The 26,342-nt window shown below is 34.8% G+C and overlaps 1 protein-coding gene and 1 long non-coding RNA gene across 2 annotated transcripts; both read left to right on the top strand.

Moving 5' to 3' along the window:
- Window positions 1–2,768: 2,768 nt before the first annotated feature.
- LOC134685049 (uncharacterized) lies at window positions 2,769–8,864 on the top strand. Its single transcript, XR_010101250.1, has 3 exons — window positions 2,769–5,272; window positions 6,527–6,618; window positions 7,319–8,864. It is a non-coding gene; the product is annotated as an uncharacterized LOC134685049 (long non-coding RNA).
- A 9,699-nt stretch (window positions 8,865–18,563) lies between these two features.
- Window positions 18,564–19,298, top strand: LOC134683696 (uncharacterized). Its single transcript, XM_063543007.1, has one exon. It carries the CDS (start codon window positions 18,564–18,566, stop codon window positions 19,296–19,298), a length of 735 nt encoding a protein of 244 aa, XP_063399077.1.
- Window positions 19,299–26,342: the final 7,044 nt, after the last annotated feature.

The raw sequence follows: 26,342 nt of genomic DNA, 5'->3' as shown, positions 1-26,342 counted from the left end.
ACAGAACTCAACACACTTGACTTTATCAGTAACGCACACCTTCAAATTTGATATGGATCAGATTTAGAAAAAAAAACATAGAAGAAATTTGGTATTGATCATCAACCTTGTCAGTCAACATTTTTTGGAGTTGTTTCCCTTTTAATGACCTTTTATTTACCATATTTTGGACATATACAGTCTATAGATAGAAAAAACTAGATATAGAGAGAGAAAAATTTAAAAACTATATTATAGAGAGATAGAATAAAAACTATTATAGAGAGAGAAAAATTTGTGAAAAAATTTAAAATTATCAGCAAGACAAGATCTGTTTTGTGGAGAGAAAAAAAACTATATAGAAGATGTAGAGACATTATGTACAACTGAAACAAATCAGTAAATCATTGAGATCAGAAAAATACCACGGTCAGATGTTTATGTTCTCCCAGTTTTCGTTGCCATCCTACAATATCTTTTTCTTTTTGATAAACATGACTTTTAATTTGGATTTTTTCTAAACTATTTTGTAAAATGTAAAATAAAATAACACCTTTCTTAATTAGCTCTGAATGCACCATACACCTGGAAACCTGGTAAATGAAACTTCTTGTTTAATCTTCCCTCCATGTCTGGTACATCAATATTAAACCATTTTATTCACAAAGTATCAAGAACTAACCTGGGTGGGATAACTAACATGATACTTCCTAAATAGGTTGTCTGGAAGATGTGTGAATGAATGAATGAATGAACGAGATAATAATAGAGAGCAGAGAGACCGATATCTTAAGGGTATTGTGTACTGTTCTGTGGAGGGAAGTTATTTAGGAATTTTATAATTTTAGTAATTTTCAGAATAGATTGGTATTTCTGAGCTAGGACAAAATTACTATTTAAGGAAAAATTGGTTAATGTCAAATTTAGAGACAGATTAAATGTATAATTGTTCCAGTAGATTTCAAAGTCAATATTAATGAATTTATTCAATTTTTGTTTTGTCTTTAGCTTTCATAATTTTATTTTTTTAATTTTCATAACTTTTTCTTCATACCAGTTATTTAAAGGTTTTTATTTTAGTATAGATGCTGTATTATGAACATCGTTCTGAAGGGCATGACTCTGACCTTGACATCATTGATCAACCTTGTGGGTCTCCTCTTTGAATGTGACCTTAAAAATCATTCCATAGTGCCATATCTATTTACATAGACTTCATGGTAAATTCAAAAAGGGGGAATCTATAAAACCTGGTTAAGTCAAATGGTCCACTCCATTATGACAACCTGAACAAATTGAAAACCAGTGGTATTTGTTTTATTTGTTTTTTTATTGACATAATTGGTTAACATTGCAATAATTACGACGGAGGAGCCAAAATTGAGTAAACATACAATACAACTGACTTAAAAATTCACACACTTTTAAAAAATTCACACACACAAAATTCACACACTAAAAATTCACACACAATGAAATCACACACTAAAAATTCACACACAATGGAATTGCACACAACAAATTCACACACAAAAAATTCACACACAAAAAAATCACAGAAGCAAAGAAATATGACAATCACCAACAAAAAAAAATCTTGCAGTTGACAGTACAGTAAAGTAAAACATAATGACATAATACACTTTTAAAAATATTTTTTCCCTACAGTTGGCGCAGTAGATACCTCTGCTTTATCTGCCTGCATGACGTCCGTACTTGTTTTATTTCAGAACTTACAATTGTCCAGTGAAGGTTATAGTTGTAGAGGTGTTTAGATCTCTTGTAAGTACCAGTTTCAGTACTTATCTGTCACTAGTAATACTGAGAATAAATGTCACTACAACTGAGCTTTTCCTGCATACGATTGGTTTCCTCGCATTACTTGGTATTTTATGCAAAAGTCTATATTTTTTTAATATTTTGGTCAGTAGTTTTACCCCTGAAAGTTTAAAGTAACATTTTATTGAGATATTTTATTGGCACTCGGGATTCAAACACAAAATATTGCAGATTTGTGATAAAAAATAACATAAAATTTGTTTTTATTATTTCATGTGTGTTAATTAATATCAAAAGTAACCTGCAATATATTTAATTTTAATTTGAAGTAATGTGTTGGAAAGATGGTCTCTGATAATTTGGTGGTGACAAACATTCTACTTTTATATAAAAAAAAAAAAAAAAAAAAATACACTGTAATATCTATGTATAATAATTAATACTTTTTTTTCAGGTATTTTAATCCTTTCTTCAGTTTAATTTCAGAATGTTTCTGATAGACTGAATAGTGGTTGAGAAACACAGAACCTGCGATCTTCGGGATTTTGATGAAATCGTGATGAAGTAATGGATACATTATTTTCATGGGAAGGCGGAATTGAATTATATCGTGATGAAGTAATGGATACATTATTTTCATGGGAAGGTGGAATTGAATTATGTCGTGATGAAGTAATGGATACATTATTTTCATGGGAAGGAGGAATTGAATTATGTCGTGATGGAAGTAATGGATACATTATTTTCATGGGAAAGCGGAATTGAATTATGTCATGATAGAAGTAATGGATACATTATTTTCACGGGAACTTTCCTTTTACATCTTTTGAATAAAAACATCAAAATTAATTAAATTTTAAACAAAATCAACGATAAAAACAAAATTTGTTAGATTTCAAACAAAATTTGGTAATTTTTAATTAATTTTTTTTATTAAATTTCAAACAAATCACTAAAATTTATTTAAGAAGCATTAAAATATATCCATGTAATTGTTCATAAAGAGTAAAAATGCTTTTTTAAAGACATATCTAAGTAATTATCTTTTTATGAATTAAAATAAATAACTGTTCATTTTTTCCAAATTTGTATAAATATATAACCATTCCTTTTACTAAATTTTGATATCATAAGCGCACAATAACTAAATAAGTATGAAAATTTTAATTTTCAGTGTTTCATTGAGATTTGGACTTCCAACAACTTGAATTTAACAATACTGCATTATTATAGGGTATGATTGCAACATGAAACCGTTACTTACCTTTTTTTTAAATGTTTAAAAATTGAACACTAGCAAGTCAGTAGAACATTACCTATAAACTAGACATGAAACCCAATCACCATACCCCATCACCATACCCAATCACCATACCCCGTCACTATATCCCATCACAATACCCAATCACCATAGACCATACTCCATCACCATACCCAATCACCATACCCAATCACCATACCTAATCACAATACCCAATCACAATACCAAAGCACATTCACTTAGCATGACACCCACAACCATTAACACTGTATGTATAGAATAAAAGGTAGTTTAAACTGGCTTGCTAATGTTTTCTTCTTGGCTTTCTTTAATTATCCCCTCGCCTCACATAGCAACAGCTTTATGTATTGTTGACCTGGGACTGAACTTCGGAGCAGGTTGGGTGGAATGAGGCAACGTCCAGGAACTGATATTTAAGAACTCAGAGGTCTTGGAGGAGACTAGGGTCTGATGAAAGGGAGAGGAAGACTCCAGGCACTTGTATTTAAGGGCAAGGAAGGGAGTAGGGAAAAGCTAACCCAAAACAAGTCCAGGGACTTATTTTTAAGGGCATGGGGGTCCAGGGACCTGTTTTTATGGGATTGGGGTTTTGGAGGATTACCGCATGTGAGTCCAGGATCTTGTTTTTAAGGGATGGTGGTTGGGGAGGGTTACCCCATGGGAGTCCAGGGACTTGTTTTTATGGGATTAGGGGTCAGGGAGGATTACCCCATGGGAGTCCAGGATCTTGTTTTTTAAAGGGATGGTGGTTGGGGATGGTTACCCCATGGGAGTCCAGGGACTTGTTTTTATGGGATTGGGGGTCAAGGAGGATTACCCCATGGGAGTCCAGGATCTTGTTTTTTAAAGGGATGGTGGTTGGGGAGTGTTACCCCATGGGAGTCCAGGGACTTGTTTTTAAGGGATTGGGGGTCAGGGAGGGTTACCACCATGGGAGTCCAGGGACTTGTTTTTAATGGATGGGAGTCGGGAAGGGTTACCCCATAGAAATCCAGGTACTTGTTTTAAGGGATTGGGGTCGGGTAGGGTTACCCCATGGGAGTCCAGGGCCTTGTTTTTAAGGGTTTTGGGGTCAGGGAGGGTTACCCCATGGGAATCCAGGGACTTGTTTTAAGGGCTTGGGGTCAGGGAGGGTTAACCCATGAGAGTCCAGTGTATTTAAGGTCTTGGAGGTCAGGGAGGGCTACCTCACGGCCTAGTGTAATAGAGATGAAGAAGTTGCTGGGTAAGGAGGGGAAGTAAGTAATGTGTTGGTGTTGTAATTTCACACTGTTCTGATACTGTATAGTTGCTTTAAAGATTGTGAAGTACAAATAACCCTGTACTTTTGGATGAAATGCATTATAAATTTCAAAATAATGAACACTTCCTTTTTCTGAATTTAAATAAATAATACTTTCTTTTCTGGATTTTAAATAAATAATTCCTTTTCTAGTTTTCAGATAAATAACCATTCCTTTTTCTAAATTTAAATAAATAATTCTTCCTTTTTTAAAACTCAAATAATTCTTCCTTTTTAAATTATAAATAAATAAACCTTCCTATTTCAAAATTTAAATAAATAATACTTCCTTTTTTAAAATTATAAATAAACCTTTGTTTTTTTTATTAAATTTGAATAAATAACCATTTCTTTTTTTAAATTTGAATAAATAATCATTTCTTTTTCCAAATTTAAATAAAATAACCTTCTTTTTTTTCTAAATTTGAAATAATGACCCCTTTTTTTTGTGTGCTGGTGGTGTTACCACAGGTTTGTGTATGCGTCTAGTGTGGTTGGGAGTCAAAGACTCTTAAACTGCCGCTGGATAGCTTATATTCATAGGTGAAAAGAAAGCTGAGTGCGTAAGTCTTTCCTTCCAGTATATAGCCTCTACACTAACAAGACTTCTACAGTGCCTCCCCGTGACAGCACACGGTAACTAGGATCTAGTGTTCTAGGCTTGACTGTAGAGGATCTCGGAGTAGCAAGGACCCTAGAGATGAAGTGTGTAGGCCGATTGACATGCGGACATCCATAGCACTCATCACCCTTGCCCCAGTTATGGGTCAAATAGCCGGCTGAATGATGGTCATTGTAAAGATTCTCTGGTTCTCCAGGTTTGGGATTGAGAAATATGTCAACAACCTATCCTAAGTGTAAAAAGGAAGAATGATCATATACTGATTAATCTCCCAGATGAGGAACATCACAACTGGGTCTGCATGAAGCTTTGACATTCAAAAGACAAGGTAAATTATGCATAAGGTACATGTAGTAGATGTCTTGTCATTTCATTTGAGTAGTTATGATTTTGATGTATAAATTCACATTTGGATATAGTATTACATAATTCCACAAGATAATTAACATGGAGCACCAAAAATATTCATTGATATTCTGTTTAAGGGTAGAAAAGGGATAAAGGAGTAGGTCCAGTAAGACCCCTTTTTGGCCCCAAAATATAGCAGTTTTACAAAATCGTTAAAATGTAAACTTTTAGTTATTCATTGGACAGTCGAATTCTTCTGCTACATAAATATGGGCTGTTTTTGACGATACAATGCACATATATCGGGTACTAGCACCATTAAGTCATGCTAAGTTACTGAAATTTTCATGATTCTAGCATTTTAGTTAAATTTTAGATGGTTTGTTTTCATGTTGAATGGAAGTTGGGGGGGGGGGGGGGGGGGGGGATATGTTTCAGTTATTTTCAACTATAATAGACTTGATCTAAAAAAAAATTAAGAATGATTGAATCTTGTCTTGAAATCTGAAAATGGTTGATGTATACTTTTTAAGGGAGGGTAGGGGGTCTAAAAAAGTGTATGCCCTGTTTTGTACACTTTGGAAAATGGTTGACAATTAATGATGACCCCTATATATAATATCAACCCAACAAAATGTAGAATTTTAACAATGGTGCTCCTGAAAGAATAGGAAGGGTACACAGTTACTGCTCCACAGGTCACAATAAACAGTTATGACCAAAATATGTATTACTAATAAGAATTCATAGGTGGAAAAACAATCATGCATAAACTAATAATAAAAAACTATAAAAATTCACAAGAATTAGTCTAGTAAATGAAGAAGTATTATGCCATGATAATATGCATGTATATTTATTAGAAAATTTTTTATGTATTAGTAAGTTATAAGTTATTATTTATTATAGTGACATGTGAATCATAACATACATCTAAACAATTACATGTATATACATACACATGTAGCAATTTTATATTTACACCTGGCCCATTGGACCTATATGTCACTTTAGCAATATTGTATCTAATTTAACTGCTATGATTAGATGTTAATAAATTGACTAAATTCCATATACATGTATAGATATCGAAATAAGATTGGTATAATTGCCAATGAGACAACTGACTCCACCAGAGACTAAAAGATATATAAGTTAACAACTATAGGTCAACATACGGCCTTCAATAAGTGTTTAAAACTATCACAGTTATGGATTCAATTTTTTTTCTCAGTTATCCTGGATATTTTGAAAACACGTAAATGATTTACTGAAGGAAAATCGAAGGAAAGTAGGACCTGAATGTAAAATAATACCAACTTGAAGGTATGTATGTTGACTGTAACAATAAATCCTTGTTTCAAGGCAACATTAAAGATAATGAACGGTTCTAGTTTATTGCTTCTATAATAATACGATACCTTATTACAGATATAAAAATATGAAGATGTGGTATGATTGCAATTTTGAAAACTCTCCACAAGAAACCAAATGACATATAAATTAACAGCTATAGGTCATAATTCTGCCTTCAAAAATGAGTAAAACCCATACCACATAGTCGGCTAAAAAATGAAAATTGTAAAAAAAAAAAAAAATAATCGAAAAACAAACTGCCTTATTCATGTCCAAAATAATGAACAAAACACAGCAACAAACATACACCACTGAATTACAGGCACATACAGAGTGTGGCAGGGTTAAACTAGTTTGAAGGCATATTGTCCTTATCCATCAAATCTTTGGTTGAATGAAAATTTTCAATCCATGGTGCCTGAAAAAATTGACATGTTTATTTTAAACAAATCTGAAGTAAAATATAAGTACAATGGTGGCATTTCATACTTAAGATGCCATTAGATTTAATACAATTCTGAACTGCTTCATATGAAGAATTTCTTTAGCCTCTATCTGCTGGTTACCCCATATATGGATAAAATGTAAATATCTTCTGACATCAACATTTTTATGTTATTTTGTGAATTTTAGTTTAGGTTTTGAATGAAATGTTATTTTCTATTTGTAGACAAAGTGTGCTTGTTAATTTAGAAATCAACTGAAGCAAAATAAGAAGAATGGATTCTGTTGATCTGAGGAACTTGGAAACACTTATTGACAAAAAAATATGTAGTATAATACAATTATGTTTAAAAGAGAGAGATAGAAAAAGGGTGAGAGCCAGTTGTAAAGATTTATTCTTTTAAACCAGATATGTTGATTACATTCAAATTTCATAGGCCTACAGTTCCCCCTATATGGTCCTATTTAATACATGTACTAGGTGTTTAATGTAAGACTTTGATGTGACGTTTGAGAACAATCAGCTGCCATTGGTTTAAATCTATTTTTATGCCCTTTCAGTTGGGGGGGGGGGGGGATATTGTTTTACTCCTGTCCTTACGCTCTACCATCCTTTTATAGGTATATAGAAATAAGAAGATGTGAAATTGATGACAATGAGACAACTCTCATCCAGTTTACATGTAGTATAGATAACTACTCCTAGAGTTAAAGGAGTTATCTCCCATATTTGTAGGTTCTTTTGATATTTTGATATTTCATGATAAGGCTAATGTAAATAGAAGATTTAACTTGTTTTTGAATTTAACAAACTGAGCATAAGTTGTGAGGAATGGAAACTAGCAGGCCCAGTTTAAGGGTTAAGGGGAGGGAATACACTTGTTTATCTTTTCATATGAGCTAGTTTTGTTCACTGCATGGAAGGCCTGCAATAAATTAGAATGTATTAGTTTTATATATGATTGTTATATATTTGTTGTTAGATATGCTATATAACATGCAAAAAAGTAAGATGACAGTATTATAGTTCTGTAAATAAAATTAGCTTGTAAACAGAGGTCTAGATAATGCATTAAGTTGATTGGTCTGACATTGGAATTTCAAATTATATTTATGTCGTCATCATCTACCAAAGTGCTTCCATTCTCAATATTATCTGATATTAAACACCCCTTCCTCCCAATTATGACTTCATTTTTAGTTTAATGAGTTATCTCCCATATTTGTAGGTACTTTGGTAACAGTATTTCATGATAAGGCTAATGCAAATAGGAGACAACTCTTGTTTTTTGTAGAAAAGAAGATTTAACTTGTTTTCAAATTTAATGGTAAATCCTGTGACTTCGTAAATTTTTTCTTAGCTTTAAAATAATATTTAACACCCTGTCCATGAAATTGAACATTGCTCCTCTTGATTTTAGTAAGTGAATTCTTTTGTAATAGTTTAAAAGAAATGTCAAATAGTATTTCATAATGCATTAGAAGGAATGGTATATTTTATAGAATGCTAGTATTGTTTTACTTGTATGTTTAAAAGTAGTCACAAAATGTCATATATTATTTGTTTTACTATTTACTATTATAAAGTGGAATAACATGAACTTATTTCCCTATTTGCTAGTTCAAAACTATTATAAAGTTGAAATTTCTGTAACAATTAAACACCCATGATTCTTCCCTACAATGTATGAGGTTTTTTTAAAGCGGGGTGTATTTTTTTTTCAATATTGCCATATTCTTATGTCGTAAGTATCAGTATTATATAAGGTGATTGCTACATAAATATTTCTCATTTTAATAAATAACATTTATTTGAACTTTTTTATGTTTCTTTAAAATATTATTAGAATAATATTTTGTTCCACTTTTTAGAAATAATCTAAGTGTTTCAGTTATTTTGAGAGGAAGAGTTTTGAGTTTAAATCCCTGGCTGGGTCAGACCACACAAAACGAAAAGCTGGTATTTGCTTGTAATAATATTTCAGGTTATATTTATCCCTTCAGAATAATATTTTAGGGTATAGTGATTCTATAGATATAAGAAGATGTGGTATGAGTGCCAATGAGACAACTCTCCATCTGCTGAATTATGTTTGGGGTATTGTGATTCCTGTCGATTTTGAGGTTCACTTTTAATTCAATGGTAATTAATTAATCATTTCGAATTGGTTTTTTTTTTCGCTTGGTTTTTTTACATAGATCAGGCCTTAATGGTTTCTGCATTTGAAATTGTATCATGTTTTGTTATATTGGCGCTATCTCTTACAACTTGCTTACAGTGACCTATATTTTTTAACACCTACAGCATGAAAGATGTACCTACCTACTAATTTGTACTATTAGTATATAGTAATAACATTGTCTGTCATTTGACCCTTGTGTAACCTCGGATCAAGAATATCATGACCTGTTGTTTTGTGCACAATATATAACTTTTAAATGAAGGTACATTGTCTTAAGACAATAATCAACATTTGATTGTTATTTCAAAGCTATGTGGAGGTAATCTGACTAGCATTTGTATGACATAAATTAACATTTTTCATGCAAAGACTTGCAAGGAAAAATTAATAAGATACCATTAGTTATTATCGTTTATTGGGAAAGACTGTACTTTGACACTTTCATAGCCTTTTTTTGGGGTTTTACTCTATTGTTGAGTTACTGTCACATTGTATTTACCCAAAAGTCGACATTCTTCTTTGAGCATTTTGAAAACCTTCAAGGAAACCAACTATAACTGGACTATTTAGTACATTTGAACTTGTATAAAAGAAATATTTCACTTCTTGCCACAGGAAACTTTGATGCAATGTTTTCATCTTTTTATTGTGGTAGGTTTTTCATTATTTATTTTATAAACATCATATAAACTTGTCAGTAATTGCATTGGATACTTGATTACATGTATGGGAAGTTAAGTCGCCATCTGTGTTTAGGGTTCACAGATACTATACCTCTCATTTAGGTATAGTAACGTCCCCACCATACATATCAAGTATCTGCTAGTACTGGTATGAACTGAGGGAGATAGATCACTCAGTTGGACCCTGACCGTCAGACCAAGGGTGACTTGGTCAGACTGCGACCGAGTCGTGGTCTAAACCTTTTCTTTGTACCATGCATGAACTGAGTGAGATCGATCACTCAGTTGGCCCGTCATGACCAAGGGTGACTTGGTCAGACTGCGACCGAGTCGTGGTCTAAGTACCATACATATCAAGTATCTGCTAGTAATGGTATGAACTGAGTGAGTTCGATCACTCAGTTGATCGTGACCAAGGGTGACTTGGTCAGACTGCGACTGAGTCGCGGTCTAAGTACCATAATCTGCTAGTACTGATATGAACTGAGTGAGTTCGATCACTCAGTTGGACCGTGATCAAGGGAGACTTGGTCAGACCGTGTACCATGTATCCGTTTTACTGGTACAAGTTTTTATCCAAATTTTAATTGGGGATGTTTTTAATTTTTATCCAAATTTTAATTGGGTAAGTTTTTATCTTTTTATCCATATTTTAATTGGGAGTGTTTTTATCTTTTAATCCAATTTTTATTGGGGATGTTTTTATCTTTTATCCAATTTTTTATTGGGGATGTTTTTATCTTTTTATTCATATTTTAATTGGGGATGTTTTTATCTTTTAATCAAATTTTTAATTAGAATGTTTTTATCGTTTATTCAAATTTTAATTGGGGATGTTTTTATCTTTTATTCAAATTTTAATTAGGGATGTTTTTATCTTTTATTCAAATTTTAATTGGGCATATGTTTTTATCTTTTATCCATATTTTAATTGGGGATGTTTTAATCTTTTTATCCATATTTTAATTGGGGATGTTTCTATGTTTTTATCCATATTTTAATTGGGGATGATTTTATCTTTTATTCAAATTTTAATTGGTGATGATTTTAACTTTTTATCCAAATTTTATTAAATGTTTTTATCTTTTATTCAAATTTTAATTGGGGAAGGTTTAATTTTTTATCATTATTTTAATTGGGGGTGTTTTTAACTTTTTATCTAAATTTTAATTGGATGGTTTTTTTTAATTTGTTAAATGGGTCAGGTTTATTCATATTGGCTACAGGTATAAGTCATGCTTTAGTCAAATCAGAGACTGTAAAATTGGTACTCCGAAAGGAAGAGACTGGTGGTTCCTGCGGCCATTTGTTTCGGTGAACTAGCACCTTAAAGTCCAGATAACCCTCAGGCCAGCTGGCTAGTACATTAGCAGACAGGTACTTTTGTACCATTTGGCATTTTAAAAACTTTTGACAATTTTTACTTTTGGACTTTTACTTTCCTATTGTAATTTTTTTTTATAATTGTTTTCATTTTTTCTAAAACATTTTTTACACCTTTCTATTAAATACATATTTTGGCTGCAAAATGGTTATCCAAGGATAATTTCTTTAAACAAAATTTACATCACACATTTTGGCTTATTGTAACTTTGGCTGTTACCTTAATTTTTAAAATAATGATAACCATTTAATATTGAAATAAAAACTACAACTCAATATTGAAAAAAAACATGAAAAGTTTAGATCTTCTTTTCAGTATAGAAATTTTTCATTTTTCCATGCCTGGTCATCATGATAAAAATCTTTTCATCAACTAACACTTTCATGGGGATATTTAACACACAGAGTAGGCTAATATAGGTGGTTAAGGTTGATATGGATAAGAGAGAAATGGAGGGAGGATGAGGGTAAATAATGAGAGTGGTATGTATGGATATATGTTCTATAGGGAGAAAAAGGAAAAAATGAGTAGATGATGGTTATATTGAGAGTGGTATGTAAAGTAGGTAGGGAGAGAATGTTAATTTCTTTATAAGGGCTTGATGTACTGGTCTAATGGAAGTGCAGTTTTCTTTTTCCTTTTGTGTAGTTCTTATTTTCTTCAAAAATCTGGAGTAAACATTTTAACTTCTAAAAGTACTGCTGTCAAAAATTAATAAGTTAACAGCCTTTCTTGTTACTGATTATGTGCTGCTTATATATAAACATTGTAGCACTTCTCAGTTACTAGATAGGGTTGCAGCTGTTCATCAATTTTAACAGCATTATCTTAGTTATAGATGCAGTGATCAAACACACTTTTATTAATGTTTTTTCATTCTGAGAAAATTTGCTTTCCAGTCTTATATAAATTTCTAAGGTCGTAGTTCATTCTCGTCATATGGTTTTATCAGTCTTAGAAGGCAGAACTGTGTGTAGGGTGCAGGTATTTAATATTTCATGGTTAATTTCTAACATTCAAATGAAGTCTGTATTTAAACATATGTTTTATTTTACCAGTTACAAACAAAATAAAAATGGGTCCCTAGGACATACTTTATTGTCATTTTATATCCAAGCCTCTTTAAACTATTTGAAAACAGCCTTGGTGGTCATGTCAGCGTTTCAAGCACAGCAAAGTTAAAGCTGACTCTTAAATTGGTATATACTGATTATTACGCTAAGCACACTGCATTAAGAAAGAAAAACCAGCTAAGACTGGTACTTGGAGTCGAAAAATTGACTGGGATAGAGTGACACATTTCCATTCGGACTGTCGCCTTGTGAACTAGCATGTTCTCTGCAGCTACTAAGCAAAAGTTAACCGAATTTAGTCCTTATTGGGGCATCTTGTTTAAAAAATATGTCTGATGACCTGGCCTACCAACCAAGATGGCTGCCATGGCTAAAAATAGAAATAGGGGTAAAATGTAGATTTTGGCATACATCTCTGAAACCAAAACATTAAGAGCAAATCTGACAATGGGGTAAAAACGTTCATCAGGTGAAGATCTATCTGCCCTAAAATTCAGACAAATAAGACAACCGATTGTTGGGTTGCTGACCCTGAATTGGTTTTTTTCTTTCGGATTTTGATTATTATCTTGAATATTATTATAGATTGAGATAAACCGTAAACAGCAATCATGTTCAGCAAAGTAAGATCTACAAATAAGTCAACATGACAAAAATTGCCAATTGACCCTTTTAGGAGTTGTTACCCTTTAATGTAAATTTTTGTAATTTTTTTTATATTTTAACGGACGACGGACGCAAAGTGTTGAGAAAAGCTCATTAGGCCATTCGGGCCAGGTGAGTTAAAATTGTGACCTATCACCCTGCCTTCCAACCAAGATGGCCGCCGTGGTTAAAAATAGAACGTAGAGGTAAAATGCAGTTTTTGACTTCTATCTATGAAACTAAAGCAAATAAAAAGCAGTTGCATTATTTCATGCATCAATTTAAAACATAAATCAGGTGAGCATCACTGGCTTATTAGAGAAACTATTCCGATTCCCCCAAACTTGTAAAAATGACGTCACTAACCTGTAAAACATGTCTTAATGTAACAGGGCATCATCATGTTTAGTGATAACCTAAAATTGAAAAATTGATGAACAGTTTATGATTTGAAGAACTTTTACAATATTACAGAGATGATAAGGACAATGCTGCATAAAACATTTGTCCTTCTTTTTCACTTATTTAACAACAATTTAATTTTGGAAGTTACGCGTCTTCTGATTGGCTGATGTTATTTTGTTATCAGCCCCACTGTGTATCATCGCCACCGGAAATTGGGTACTAACGAAGCGGAGAGAAATAAAAAAAAAAAGTAAACAAGTTAAAAATTCATTCAATTTAAAGCATTTCCACTCATTTGATGAGAGTGCCGCTTAAGAAATGATTTTCTGATATATAATTCTTTAAATTATTAGGTCGATAAGTACAAAATTAATATAGGATTTTGTGTAATACTCCAAAACTTGCCACTTAGTACCGGAAAATTTCGAGGTCTATCGTCCTCTGTCGCCCCATTCTCAAGATATTGAACTGTTTTTCATTATTTTTCCAGACACATTTTTAGATTATTATAGTGTGGCATCATATTTACTGAAATTTGTTGTCAAAAAGATGTATTTTAAAGAATATAGACCATAGAAAATAAAGTTTAGGGTACAGCATCTTGCTCGTGTTGACAAATTTACTGTATGGCAACTTGTTTTCAACTGTATGGCAACTTGCTAATTTTAGAATATTTATTTACCGTACTTGCAAAGAAAATAAAGTATAAAGTTCAAATATCTAAGGTGGGGGGGGGGGGGGGGGGTACCTTTTTATGTTAAACTGTTTTTGTCCATTTTTTTGGAAAGAGAATCGTCCATAGATTTGATTTCCAATAGTAATGATGGTGAAATATAATCTCTTTTTTTTGTGTAATCATGGCAACAATCAGCATTTATTTGATACCAAATATTGCAAAATAGGGGGTTGAACATGTCACAAAGATCTCAAAAACTTTTTGTCCAAAGGAAAATTTCAATCAAAACATGCATAGACATATCTATCAAGTGGTGAAAAAAATCATATGCATTTTTGCTGGTTTTTTTTCCATAAAATTGAATTGAAAAGATCGAGCGTCAAATCTTTGTTGAAAAACAATACAAAATGACTTATAAAACATGCTAAAAACAATCTAAATGTTCATATAAACCCACTAGAAGGCTATTATATTATTATTCTAAAATCAATTCAATTGAACAAAACTTTCATATTTAAAAAAAATACCATGGCTATAATGCGAAACTAAACTTGTAACTGTGTATTGGTATACCTGAAGCTGTCTCCTAAGTGAGCAATCATTTAACTACAAAAAGGGGGTAGAAGTTCAATGTTTGTTTCTTGAAACATTTAAATGAACCGAAATTTAAAAAATGAAATAAATACAAAGACTATATAGCAAAGGTTACGGACTCAAGTTGGGTCACGCAGGTGCAACAAATGCAACAGTGTTAAACACGTAGGGATATCTCATGCCCCTCTTTATATGTCTTACCAATGTAGTTATTTCTGACTTCTATTTGTAATGTATCCAAAACGTTAAAAGGAAATGCCACTTCTTATCCCGCTAAAACCCTGGTCAGTCCTATGATGATTCTTATCCCGCTAAAACCCTGGTCAGTCCTATGATGATTCTTATCCCGCTTAAACCCTGGTCAGTCCTATGATGATTCTTATCCCGCTAAAACCCTGGTCAGTCCTATGATGATTCTTATCCCGCTAAAACCCTGGTCAGTCCTATGATGATTTAGATGTATATCGAATGTTTGATAAGTTATATTGACCCAGAGTACCTGGACGGAATTGTGCAATTCGTATTTAACTGAACAGTTTGGCCTGCTAGAAGAGGCCGAAAAATGAGGACTTGGTTCTCAAATTGATGTCAAATTTGCTAGTCTAAGACTTAAGAAATGTAAAGATGGGCCTAGGGTTTTCATATATCAACTCGGAGTTGTTAATTAGGACTTGGAGATGAAAGAGTGCTTCAACTTGAGACACCTTACATGTTACTTTCTGATTTATACACTGGTTTTGATGAGTTAAAATAAAAATCAGTAAACCTTCGCAATTCCTTTTAATAAAATTATGTGAGCAATGAGTCGTATGAATACCCTGACTGAGATGTAACCATGATCTATAAGAGCCCCCGCCATAAAAAAAAAATGTTCGCGCCCTATAGTATTCACTCATCTGTTTATTACACTTTCCTACTTCTTGACGATAACCCAAGTTTGCTACGACTGATTGACATAAAACATTTACTCAACAATATACATAACCAGAAGAAAAATCCCTTTTTGCTGTTTGGAGCATTTTCGATTATTCATAAAATACATGTAGTGTCCTTTTTCTTGGAGTCAATAACTCCGTCTGCTTTTTCATCCGTTCAATTTTCTGTCCATGTGTCAATTGAAAAAATATGGTAATTGCGTGTGTATTTTGAAAATTAGTCAGCTTTATAAATAAAGGCAACAGTAGTATACCGCTGTTCAAAACTCATAAATCCATGGACAAAAAACAAAATCGTGGTAACAAACTAAAACCGAGGGAAACGCAATAAATATAAGAGGAGAACAACGACACAACACCGAAACGGACCAAGCAACAGACAAAACACCACGAGAATAACAAATATAACATCAAAACTAAATACATAAATTTGGGATAGACAAGTACCGTGCCACGTCTTATCTCAATATCTCAAAAATAAGAGAAAACACAAACGACTCAACGTTAAAATGCAACACACACAGAAAAGAACAATATTATAACAATGGCCATCTTCCTGACTTGGTACAGGACACTTTTAAAGGGGAATAAAAGCGGTGGGTTGAACCTGGTTTTATGGCATGCCAAACCTCGCACTTTAATGGCAAAGTTAAATATAACATTGAAATGACAACATAATATTACAGGACTACAATACAAATAAAAGGGAGAACATATTAGACAAAAAAAAAAAAAAAAAAAGTACAAAGTTGTACAGCACTAAAGATCAAAAGTTGAAAAGGTTTTGCCAAATACGGCATTGTTTTTATGCCTGGGATAAGAACACTATTATATAGAAAGATGCATGCTATTGCAAACAGTAAATTTTAACAAATGAATGTGAAAGATATATTCATAATGAAACTGAAGTATTAACTTATTACAGAAAACTAAACCCGAATACATGATGCCAAGTTCAATACAGCATAGACACACCAGAATCAGTCCAGGCGTCAACGCAATTAAAAAAAATGACGTTACATACGATGGCGAAAAGGCAAACGTTATGCCACATTTGAATTTATGAAATTTAGAAACAGCATGACGTCACACATGAAAAACTATAATTTAAAAGTGAGCTAGAATTAGGATTGCTTTAATATTATATTAGAACTAAATTTACTGATAATTCATTAAAACAAAATGCATATTGCAATACTTATTAATAGCAATTAACTGTAATATATATATGTCCAGTTTGTTATGAATCCAACTATAAACGTAATTAATCGTACAAAATTAAATATAATTAATAAAGGCGGTGATTAATTTTTCTATCCGTAACACCTAAATATAATAAAAAGACGTCAACACATTTGACAAAATGAGAAGATGAGAATTACAAATATAACATTAAACATATAAACTAAATACATGAATTTGGGATAAACAAGTACAGAAACACGTCTTATAGTAATACGAATTCACATTCAGCAAAACAGTCACAATCAGGAATAAGTCACGTTTGGTAATTAAAAGATTAGACGACATAATGACAAACCACAATCTACCATGTGGTAAAAATGTCCTTAGCTAGTTTTGTTAAAGAGACATCATATTGAAACGAATCGAAAAATGCAAGTGTACAATTAAGGTATGTCCAGGATAAGTATAACGACGAGATGCCAGTGATATAGCATACAAGACGACGAATACAAGTGATGCACCTTCGAAACAGGATTTCCCAATGGATAAAAACTTAAAGGAAATCCTGGTTACAAGAACAAGGAATACAATAAGTATATCCTTGAAAAATACGGGATCATTGTGTAGTCTCAATAAACTAGATTGCAGATAAAGACACAAAGTCGCTGATAAATTTCAATACTGTATTTAAAAACACATGTAAAGTATATACAACAACATGGTAGATATAACGAACAACCACTAATCGGACTCTCTATTTCTCTCTCTCCCCTCGCACTAACTCTCTCTTTCCTTTTATACCATACTCTGCCCAGTTACATAACTAACATAAAGATATGCCCTACTAGGGCATATTATTGCTGAGTAATCATTTTAGTAGGGCTCTAGGGCACCATTATATAAACTTTACTAGGGCAAATAATTGCTGACTTAGCAGTTACAGGGCAACCGGGCACCATAATAAGGGCTCAGTTGCACCAGCAATTTAGGTTAATAGGTCAACATGTGGTTTAACTTATCATGTTTCCTTGAGAACAAAGAGATCAATCTAAATATAGCAATTACTACTAAATATATCAAATCTAGAATAATTCTGATGAAATTTCACTAGCACTGAATGAGCTCAACACAATTACTATAAAACTATATAAAAATGAGTATTTAAAATCTATGATAGGGCAAAAACATTACACAGCCCCCCTCTTAACACTGAACCTCCACTGTTCAGTACTTAACACCAAAACTATCATATAAAGCACCTTATAAATCTCATAAAAAAAACCAATATAAAACTTGGTTCACATGCATGTAAATAAAATAAACAACATTTTAATAAATCCTAACTCATGTAGGTAATATTATGCATAGATATACGTAACAAAAAAAACAACCAACAACCTCCATACAGTCATACTTTTAAATGCACATTTAAGATAAATGACCAAAAAGGGCTTTAGTTTTTAGACACCAATAATATTAAGGGTCTTAAGCACCAACATTATTAAATTATCAATTAAAATAATACATATAACAATAAGAAAACTGATTGTCCCCAAGGTCAATACAAAATCAATAAAAATAAAACAAAATATAATACTGACTTGTGTATTTTATGACTAGAATCCCAATTAAAAAACTACATATAACATAATGCTACTATTCATTAACAAGGTACCAAAATGGCACATTTGGGACTCTGAACAAAATTATGGTCCAGGACGGAGCAATATTGCATGAAGCTATAATTAAGTCAGGTGTGACAAACCGGGCAGGTATTACAGAAGAGAGCAGTTTAATTGGTATTTTAACACCAGAAAGACCATTTCTGGAGAAATATGGGTTAGCCATCGCTAGGACTTTAGTCGATGCAGCTAATGATGTCGTTTATACCCGAGTATTTAACCCTGGACCTAATGATGTTGTGGTTTACAAACACACCCATATGGCTTTGTTTAATCCAGTTAGTCGAATAAGACATACTTTTAATTTGAATAAGAGTAAAGATCCAGTTCTACAGGTTAACGTGGCTCCTATTAGTAACATGGCAGCCACGATACCTGAGCATTTGAATGCAGTATTAGAAAAAGGCTGTTCACATATAAATGAAGAACAGAAAATTAAATTTAAGAATTTTCTTTTAAAGAATCAAGAGTGTTTCGCTAAACCTGGTGAAGTAGGGCGTACTCATTTGGGGACACATAAGATCAAACTGAAAGATGAAACACCTATTAGAGAACCCCCTAGACGAATACCTTTATATAAGAGACAGGCTTTGGAGGAAGAGATTGAGAAATTGGAACAACGGGGACTAATAGAAAAGTCATCAAGCCCATGGTCATCACAGACAGTTATGGTCCAGAAGAAGGACGGGACTTGGCGCATGTGTATTGACTACCGGAAATTAAACGAAAAGACCATCAAAGACGCCGCTTACACGTATTGATGAGAATCTAGATGCTTTAGATGGGGCCGAATGGTAAACGTCACTCGACCTCGATATGGCCTACCATCAGGTACCAATGGAAGAACCAGACAAGGAGAAAACAGCATTTGCAACACCCAGAGGTGGCCTTTATCAATTTACCACCATGCCGTTTGGGCTATGTAATGCGGCGAGTACGTTCGAAAGAATAATAGAGAAGGCACTTGCTGGACTACAGTGGCAAATAGCTGTTTTATATTTAGATGACATAGTCGTTTTTGGTAAATCGTTTGATGACCATTTTGTTAATTTAGAGAAAGTTTTGAGTAGACTGTCGGAAGCAGGTTTGAAGTTAAAACCTAAAAAATGCCATTTCTTGCAAAAAGAGATTTCCTTTTTAGGCCACATTGTCTCAAAATCTGGTATAAAGACTGATCCAGAAAAGATAAAAGCAGTAAAAAGTATGCCAAGACCCAATACCGTGACTCAGATGCGAAGTTTTCTTGGCCTGACTTCATATTACAGGAAGTTCATAAAAGACTACTCCAAAATTGCCAAGCCTCTATTTGATTTGACTAAAAAGGAAAATACTTTTAATTGGGAAGAAGCTTGTGAAACAGCTTTTAAAGACCTCAAACTGAAGTTGATTACAGCACCCATACTGGCATATCCCCGGGCAGAAGGGTCCGAGTTTATTCTGGATACTGATGCCAGCGCCTATGCCATCGGGGCTGTATTATCACAAGTACAAGACGGTAAAGAGCGCGTTATCGCCTATGGTAGCCGCAGCCTAGATAAACCAGAGAGGAACTACTGTGTAACCAGAAGAGAGATGCTGGCAGTAGTCTACTTTACAAAGTATTACAAACATTATCTCCTTGGGCGTCGTTTTAAATTAAGGACAGACCATGGTTCATTAACCTGGTTACAGAATTTTAAAGACCCGGATGGTCAAATACACAGATGGATACAACAATTGAGTCAGTTCCACATGGTAATTGAACATAGACCTGGTGCCCGTCATGGTAATGCCGACGCTTTGTCTCGACTTGTAACACAATCAGAAGAAATTTGTAAACAATGTGAAATGCCCTGGAATTATGTATATGATGGACCAAATGAGTTTGAAATTGAGCATATGAAAGAAGGTAAAGAAAGTAAGACTGTAGAAATGGTTTCAGACGATGAGGATTTGGAACACAGAGATTTAGAGGACCCCGAAGCAAGTTGCCCTAGTCCACGACGTTTGCCCGACATTTCAGACGGCGCTACGCCCGGATTGGGTAACGATGTTTCCGGAGAAACACCAACTCTAAGAAGGGGGAGGAAGCCTAATAGACCAAAACCAGCAAAGAATAAAGATGAACCTAGTATCGATTTAAGTCTAAATTCAATTCGTGAAAAACAAGAAGCAGTTGGTACCTTGAAACAAATTTTAGATTTTAAAATGAAAGATGAAAAGCCTAAATGGGAAGAGATAAGTCGAGAAGGTGGGAAATACTTGAGATAAAAAATGATGTTTTGTGTATGTACTGGGAAGATAATACGGAAAGTGCTAGATGGAAGATCTGTTTGCCTAAAATTTTGGCTGAAACAGTTCTTTGGTACTTACATGATAACAAAACTGCTGGACATGTAGGGATAACGAAAACTTGTGAAAAAGCGAAACTTTCACCGTTTTATTGGCAAAATATGCAAGAGTCCGTGAGGAACTATGTAAACAAATGTGAGATATGAGGAGAACGCAAAAATCCGCCTAATAAGAAGCGGCATTTCATGAAATCATATGTAGTCGGTTCCCCCTTTGAGAGAATCGCTACAGATATTGCAGGACCTTTTCCTATAACTGACCATAAGAACAAATACATTTTAGTCATAGGGGACTATTTCTCCAAGCTAACAGAGGCATATGCAATACCCGATACGCTAACCACAACTATCGCGGACATCCTAGTGCGAACTTGGGTTAAGAGATATGGTTGTCCATTGGAGATACATTCCGATCAAGGCAGGCAATACGAGAGTGCAATGTTCAAAGAAGTGTGCCAACTATTAGGAATAAATAAGACCAGAACGACTCCTTTACATCCTCGTTCAGATGGAATGATAGAACGGATGAACAGAAGTATCAATGATATGCTCTCCAAATACATAAAATCATGCCAAAGAGACTGGAATTTATATTTGGACTTTCTCACTATGGCTTACAACTCTACTCCACATGAGAGCACCGGGATTAGCCCGCATAAATTAGTTTACGGTCAAGAGAAAAGCCTTCCTTTAGAAATGATCACGGAACCTATAGACGAAAATACGGAAGAACCCCAATTTGCGTCTGATTACGTCCAAGAACTTGAAGAAAGATTGAGAAAGGCGCATGACTATGCGAGGCAACATTTGAAAATTTCGGCAGAAAGACAGAAATTACTATACAATGCCCGTGTGAAACCTAAAAATTATGAGGTAGGTGATTTAGTTTGGAGGAACCAGAAAAAGAATACACCAGGACTTAAATTAAAAATTTCTAGACAATGGACTGGCCCATGGGCAGTTGTTGATAAATTTAGCGAAGTTATTTTTAAAATTCAACATTCACAGAAATCACCGCCGGTTATTATACATGGAGACAATTTAAAACCATATAGAGGAAATAAGAAACTCGATTGGGTTGCAAAAATTCCGAGAAAGCAAGTCCCGGCAGTTTTTCCAACCCTATCTCGTTTCATCGAGGATAAAGTAGACCAAACGGGAAAACAACACACGGAAAAACAAGTAGGAGGTGAAATTCCGACCAGTCCATTAATTGAAAACAAAGAAAAGTCTGAGTTAAATAATTCTCCAGATGTTGATTATGCAATAAGTCCAAACGATTCGGGCACCAGCCCTAGTACAATCCGGAGTCCGGGCGTGCTCCGGACACGTGTCCGATACTTATGTAAACCTTTGCGCGGAAAAATTACTGAACCAGAACATAAACAACAAACACGCAAAGGAAGAGCAGTTAAAATACCAGCGAGATTCAAAGATTTTATACACTTGGTAGAGGAAAACGAAGCAAAGATGGATAACAATAATAATGAAAAGCATATTTGTGAGGACTGTGGGCAACAGTATGCAAATAAGAGGAATTTAAGGAGGCACAGGAATCAGGTGCATGACGAACAGGTCAGTTATGTGAAGTGCCCAGAACTCAGATGTAACAAGTTCTATTACCGAAAAGAATACTTAGCCCTTCATTTAGAGTGTGCCCATGGTTTCGGCCACAATGGAGCTAAGGAAAAAGTGAAGCAAACCAAGATGGAGAAAGGCAACATGAGTGAACTTGAACCACGCCGCAAAGATCGGAAGATGAGCGCTACTTGCACTAGCCCAACACTAGGGGTGTCTGTTGATGTGTCCAGTTCTATCGACAATACAGAAGGAGCCGTGGGAGGTGAACCGCCAGCACAGTCAAAGGTGACAGTTGAATCAGTCCAGTGTGTTGATTTTCTTGAAGTACATGCTGACAGTTCTGAATTCGACGATGAACAATCAAAGTCAGAAAACTCTGTTGAACAAGAGGGTGAGACATTTTTAGAACTTTTGGACAGTTTAAAGGAATTGTCAGATAACTACAGTTCAAGTAGTCACGTGACATCTGACCCTGTTGATGAGACCCCTATAACTTCAGGGCCGTCCACATCTGTACGTATTCACCCAGAAAATGAACAAGTTGCTGGCTCGTCTGGGTTATCATATGGAGAAGTGTACCAGTCAGAAAGTGAAGATGAAGCTGATAATAATGAAGAGGTCAAGGAAATTAGTGACTATTTTGAAACTGTAGAGGCAATATCTATAACCTTAATCACAACAAAACACTTTCAAGAAAGTACCGGCAATTTACTTTCAGAAAGAAGAGAGCATAGGTTTGGGTCGTCATTACATCACGACCCAAGAGATTTAGACTGGGACCGCTTCTTTGGAGATGTGCAAGAGGAAATAATTAAACACGCTCAAGAGGATCATCGTAGAGAAGCAGAGGTGGAGGAACTATCAGATGACAATGCTGAGGCCGAGTAACACAGAACAGGATTACCAAGGGAGGAGAAAGACACTTTTCGAATTGCAATGTACTTTTATGTAGACAATTTTTGTTTGTTTGTTTGTAATTTTTTTATTATTCTTTTTGTTTCCATACTCTATTTTATAAGAAGTGTTTGATATGTTCGGGCATGTATTTTTATTGAATTTGGTGTCCTGTAACCCTTTCATTTTTGGTGTTGCTAGACCTTTCTCTTATTTTATAGTTTGTTTAGTAACGGTAAATATGGAGGTATTTAACGCTTTGATCCTTCGGTTGCCCTTAATAATAAAACTAGCCTCATCATGATCCCATACACATCTGTATGTGGATATAAAATCTTCACCTATTAAATTACAACTTACACCGCCAACAACAACCTCGTGTTCAAACACTTGGTTATGAAAAGTTAAAATCATCTTGGCCTTGCCAAGACAATCCAACTTTTGTCCATTAGCTGCAACATAATTCCCACCCACTGGGTGAAGTGCTGGCTTATCAACCATCATATCGTAAGTATTCTTAGATATAAAGGTGCTTTTAGCTCCTGTATCAATTTTCCATATAACAAGGGCTCCTTCTATCTGCCCCCGTATCAGCATACATCCAACACCTTTTACACGGACATCTGATGCAACGACCGCCGGATTATCCGAGGCTCCAATTTTAGGGCCAAGTGTGCCAGACGTATTATTATCACTACTACTACTACTACTACTATTTAAAAGAGGCTTACCCTCTTTAAGCCTCCTCCTCTTCTGTTTTCTCCTTTTACGTTTACCATTAAATCCACCATTCCCATTAGGCCGTTCACGAGTGACCGACACCTGGCCTCCGGTGTCGGCCCCTTCTAGTTTAACGGTCTGGCATCAAAATCTCTACGAGGTTCCTCTCGTCCCCGGAAATTCTGTGAACGGTTATCGTATCTACGGTATCTCCCTCTTCCGCGTGCATTACCTCGGCTGTAGGGTCGCCCTCGGTACCCCCTGCCGGAATCATACGGGTAACTATGGGGGGACTTTTCTATACTTCTATTATTCGCCTCGTGATCTGTTGAACCTATAGTTCGGGAATTCCCATTAGTAGCTACATCTTGTATGTCTCCCCCATCATCTACTTCATAAATTTGTCGATTTACTATCTTGCCGTCCTTAGCAAGATCTTTTTCTCCGGCCCGCAAACACTCTTCCTGCATTGCACTCAAAACGGCATCTTGCAGGGTTCTAGGTCTAGTCCGCTTAACGGCTAGACGAAAATCTTCTGCCTGACCACATTTGTCTAGAAAAGATTTTATAGCGCTTTCTTCTACTATTTCAGGACTACTAGGGTACGCCCTCCTATACAAATCCTCAATTGCCTGGCCAAAGTCTCTTAACGACTCATTAGGTTGCCTTTTTCTCACCTTGGCCTCAGTTACATAGCGTTCTTTCATAGCTGTGTGTCCGAATCTCTCTCCCATCTTTTCTTTTAGTCTATTGTAATCTCTTTGTATCACTAATGGAATTCCATAGGCATAAGTCTCAGCTTGTCCTCTTAGTGTACTTTAAAGGACCCTTCTGGACTTTTCGGTATTCCACCTGTTTAAACCAGCCAGGTTTTCAAAATATTGAAGGAAGTCATTCCACACGTCTGTACTCGTCCCAGAAAAGGTTCTTCGAACAGAGTACTCTTGTGTATGAGGAATATTTTCCAAAACAGGTTCCTTACCCTGGTTACAATACCTATTATCAACCTCTGCAGTTTCAGGTTGGTTAAATAATTGCATCGTTCCACGTCCTTCGTCCTCATGCATGGCTGTGTTCTCCATTTTAGGTTTCATCATGGGCGAGATATAGGTCCGGTTAGAAAAACCTGACTCATCTGTTGCCCTGTGCGAGTTATTACATTGTCCATAGTTTTGTCCGGAAAGCCCAACAGGAGGTTGCCTGTGCCCGTTCGTGGTGCATCTTGCATTCCATTCCGTCGGACCCTCGGACGTTATCTTAGGACTATATAGTTGCCCACGTATCGAGGAGTTTGCCAGTTCATCTTCCCCAACATTATCCGGGTAACCGCTAAACCCATAATTAGGATCTCGCATGTTCTCGGACCGTGCTGGAGGGGTATCATATATATCATGAGTGCCAAAAACATAATGCCAAATTAGTTTAAAAACAATAGTAAAGACAATAAGTCCAATGATTACTAATAAGCCGGACATCACATATTCTTGTGATCTCTGGACTACTTTATTATTAGGAAAATAGACCCAGGCTACTGCTACCAGCCCACTACAAACAGAGAGCAGACCAACCCAAATTAACCAAAATTTTCTCCAGCTATTCCTTTTATCTATAACTGTCTCCGTCATATGATTATCCTCCTGGACGTCTCTACCTGGAGCATCCCTCGGTGAACTTTGCCCGGCTCTCCGTCTATACGGCATGCCTCGCATTGTTTCCGTGTGGATGTCCCTGGGAGTACCAGTGGCAGGGGATCTGCCAGACCCAGAGTTATCTGGGGAGAATAATCTATTTCTATAATGATAATGTCTTACCTCCGAATTTATTGGAGTCCGAGTAGGTGTTCTTCCTCTAACAATCCTAGGTGTTTCCATTGCAATATCCACAAGAATGAATGTATCTTCTTATTTACAATAAAGTTTTTGAAGTCACACTTATTGAATCCCACCGCTGCCACCAATGTAACGAATCGAAAAATGCAAGTGTACAATTAAGGTATGTCCAGGATAAGTATAACGACGAGATGCCAGTGATATAGCATACAAGACGACGAATACAAGTGATGCACCTTCGAAACAGGATTTCCCAATGGATAAAAACTGGTAGCGCCTCCTTAAAGGAAATCCTGGTTACAAGAACAAGGAATACAATAAGTATATCCTTGAAAAATACGGGATCCTTGTGTAGTCTCAATAAACTAGATTGCAGATAAAGACACAAAGTCGCTGATAAATTTCAATACTGTATTTAAAAACACATGTAAAGTATATACAACAACATGGT

Source organism: Mytilus trossulus, chromosome 9, assembly GCF_036588685.1.
Source record: "Mytilus trossulus isolate FHL-02 chromosome 9, PNRI_Mtr1.1.1.hap1, whole genome shotgun sequence".
In the NCBI taxonomy this organism is placed as follows: Eukaryota; Metazoa; Mollusca; class Bivalvia; order Mytilida; family Mytilidae; genus Mytilus; species Mytilus trossulus.
The sequence above is the reverse complement of the archived record's forward strand: the minus strand, read 5'-3'. Positions and strand labels throughout refer to the sequence as shown.

What these genes read in the sequence shown, in the direction of transcription:
- LOC134683696 (XM_063543007.1), top strand. Translation starts at nt 18,564, where the DNA reads ATGGTCCAGGACGGAGCAATATTGCATGAAGCTATAATTAAGTCAGGT.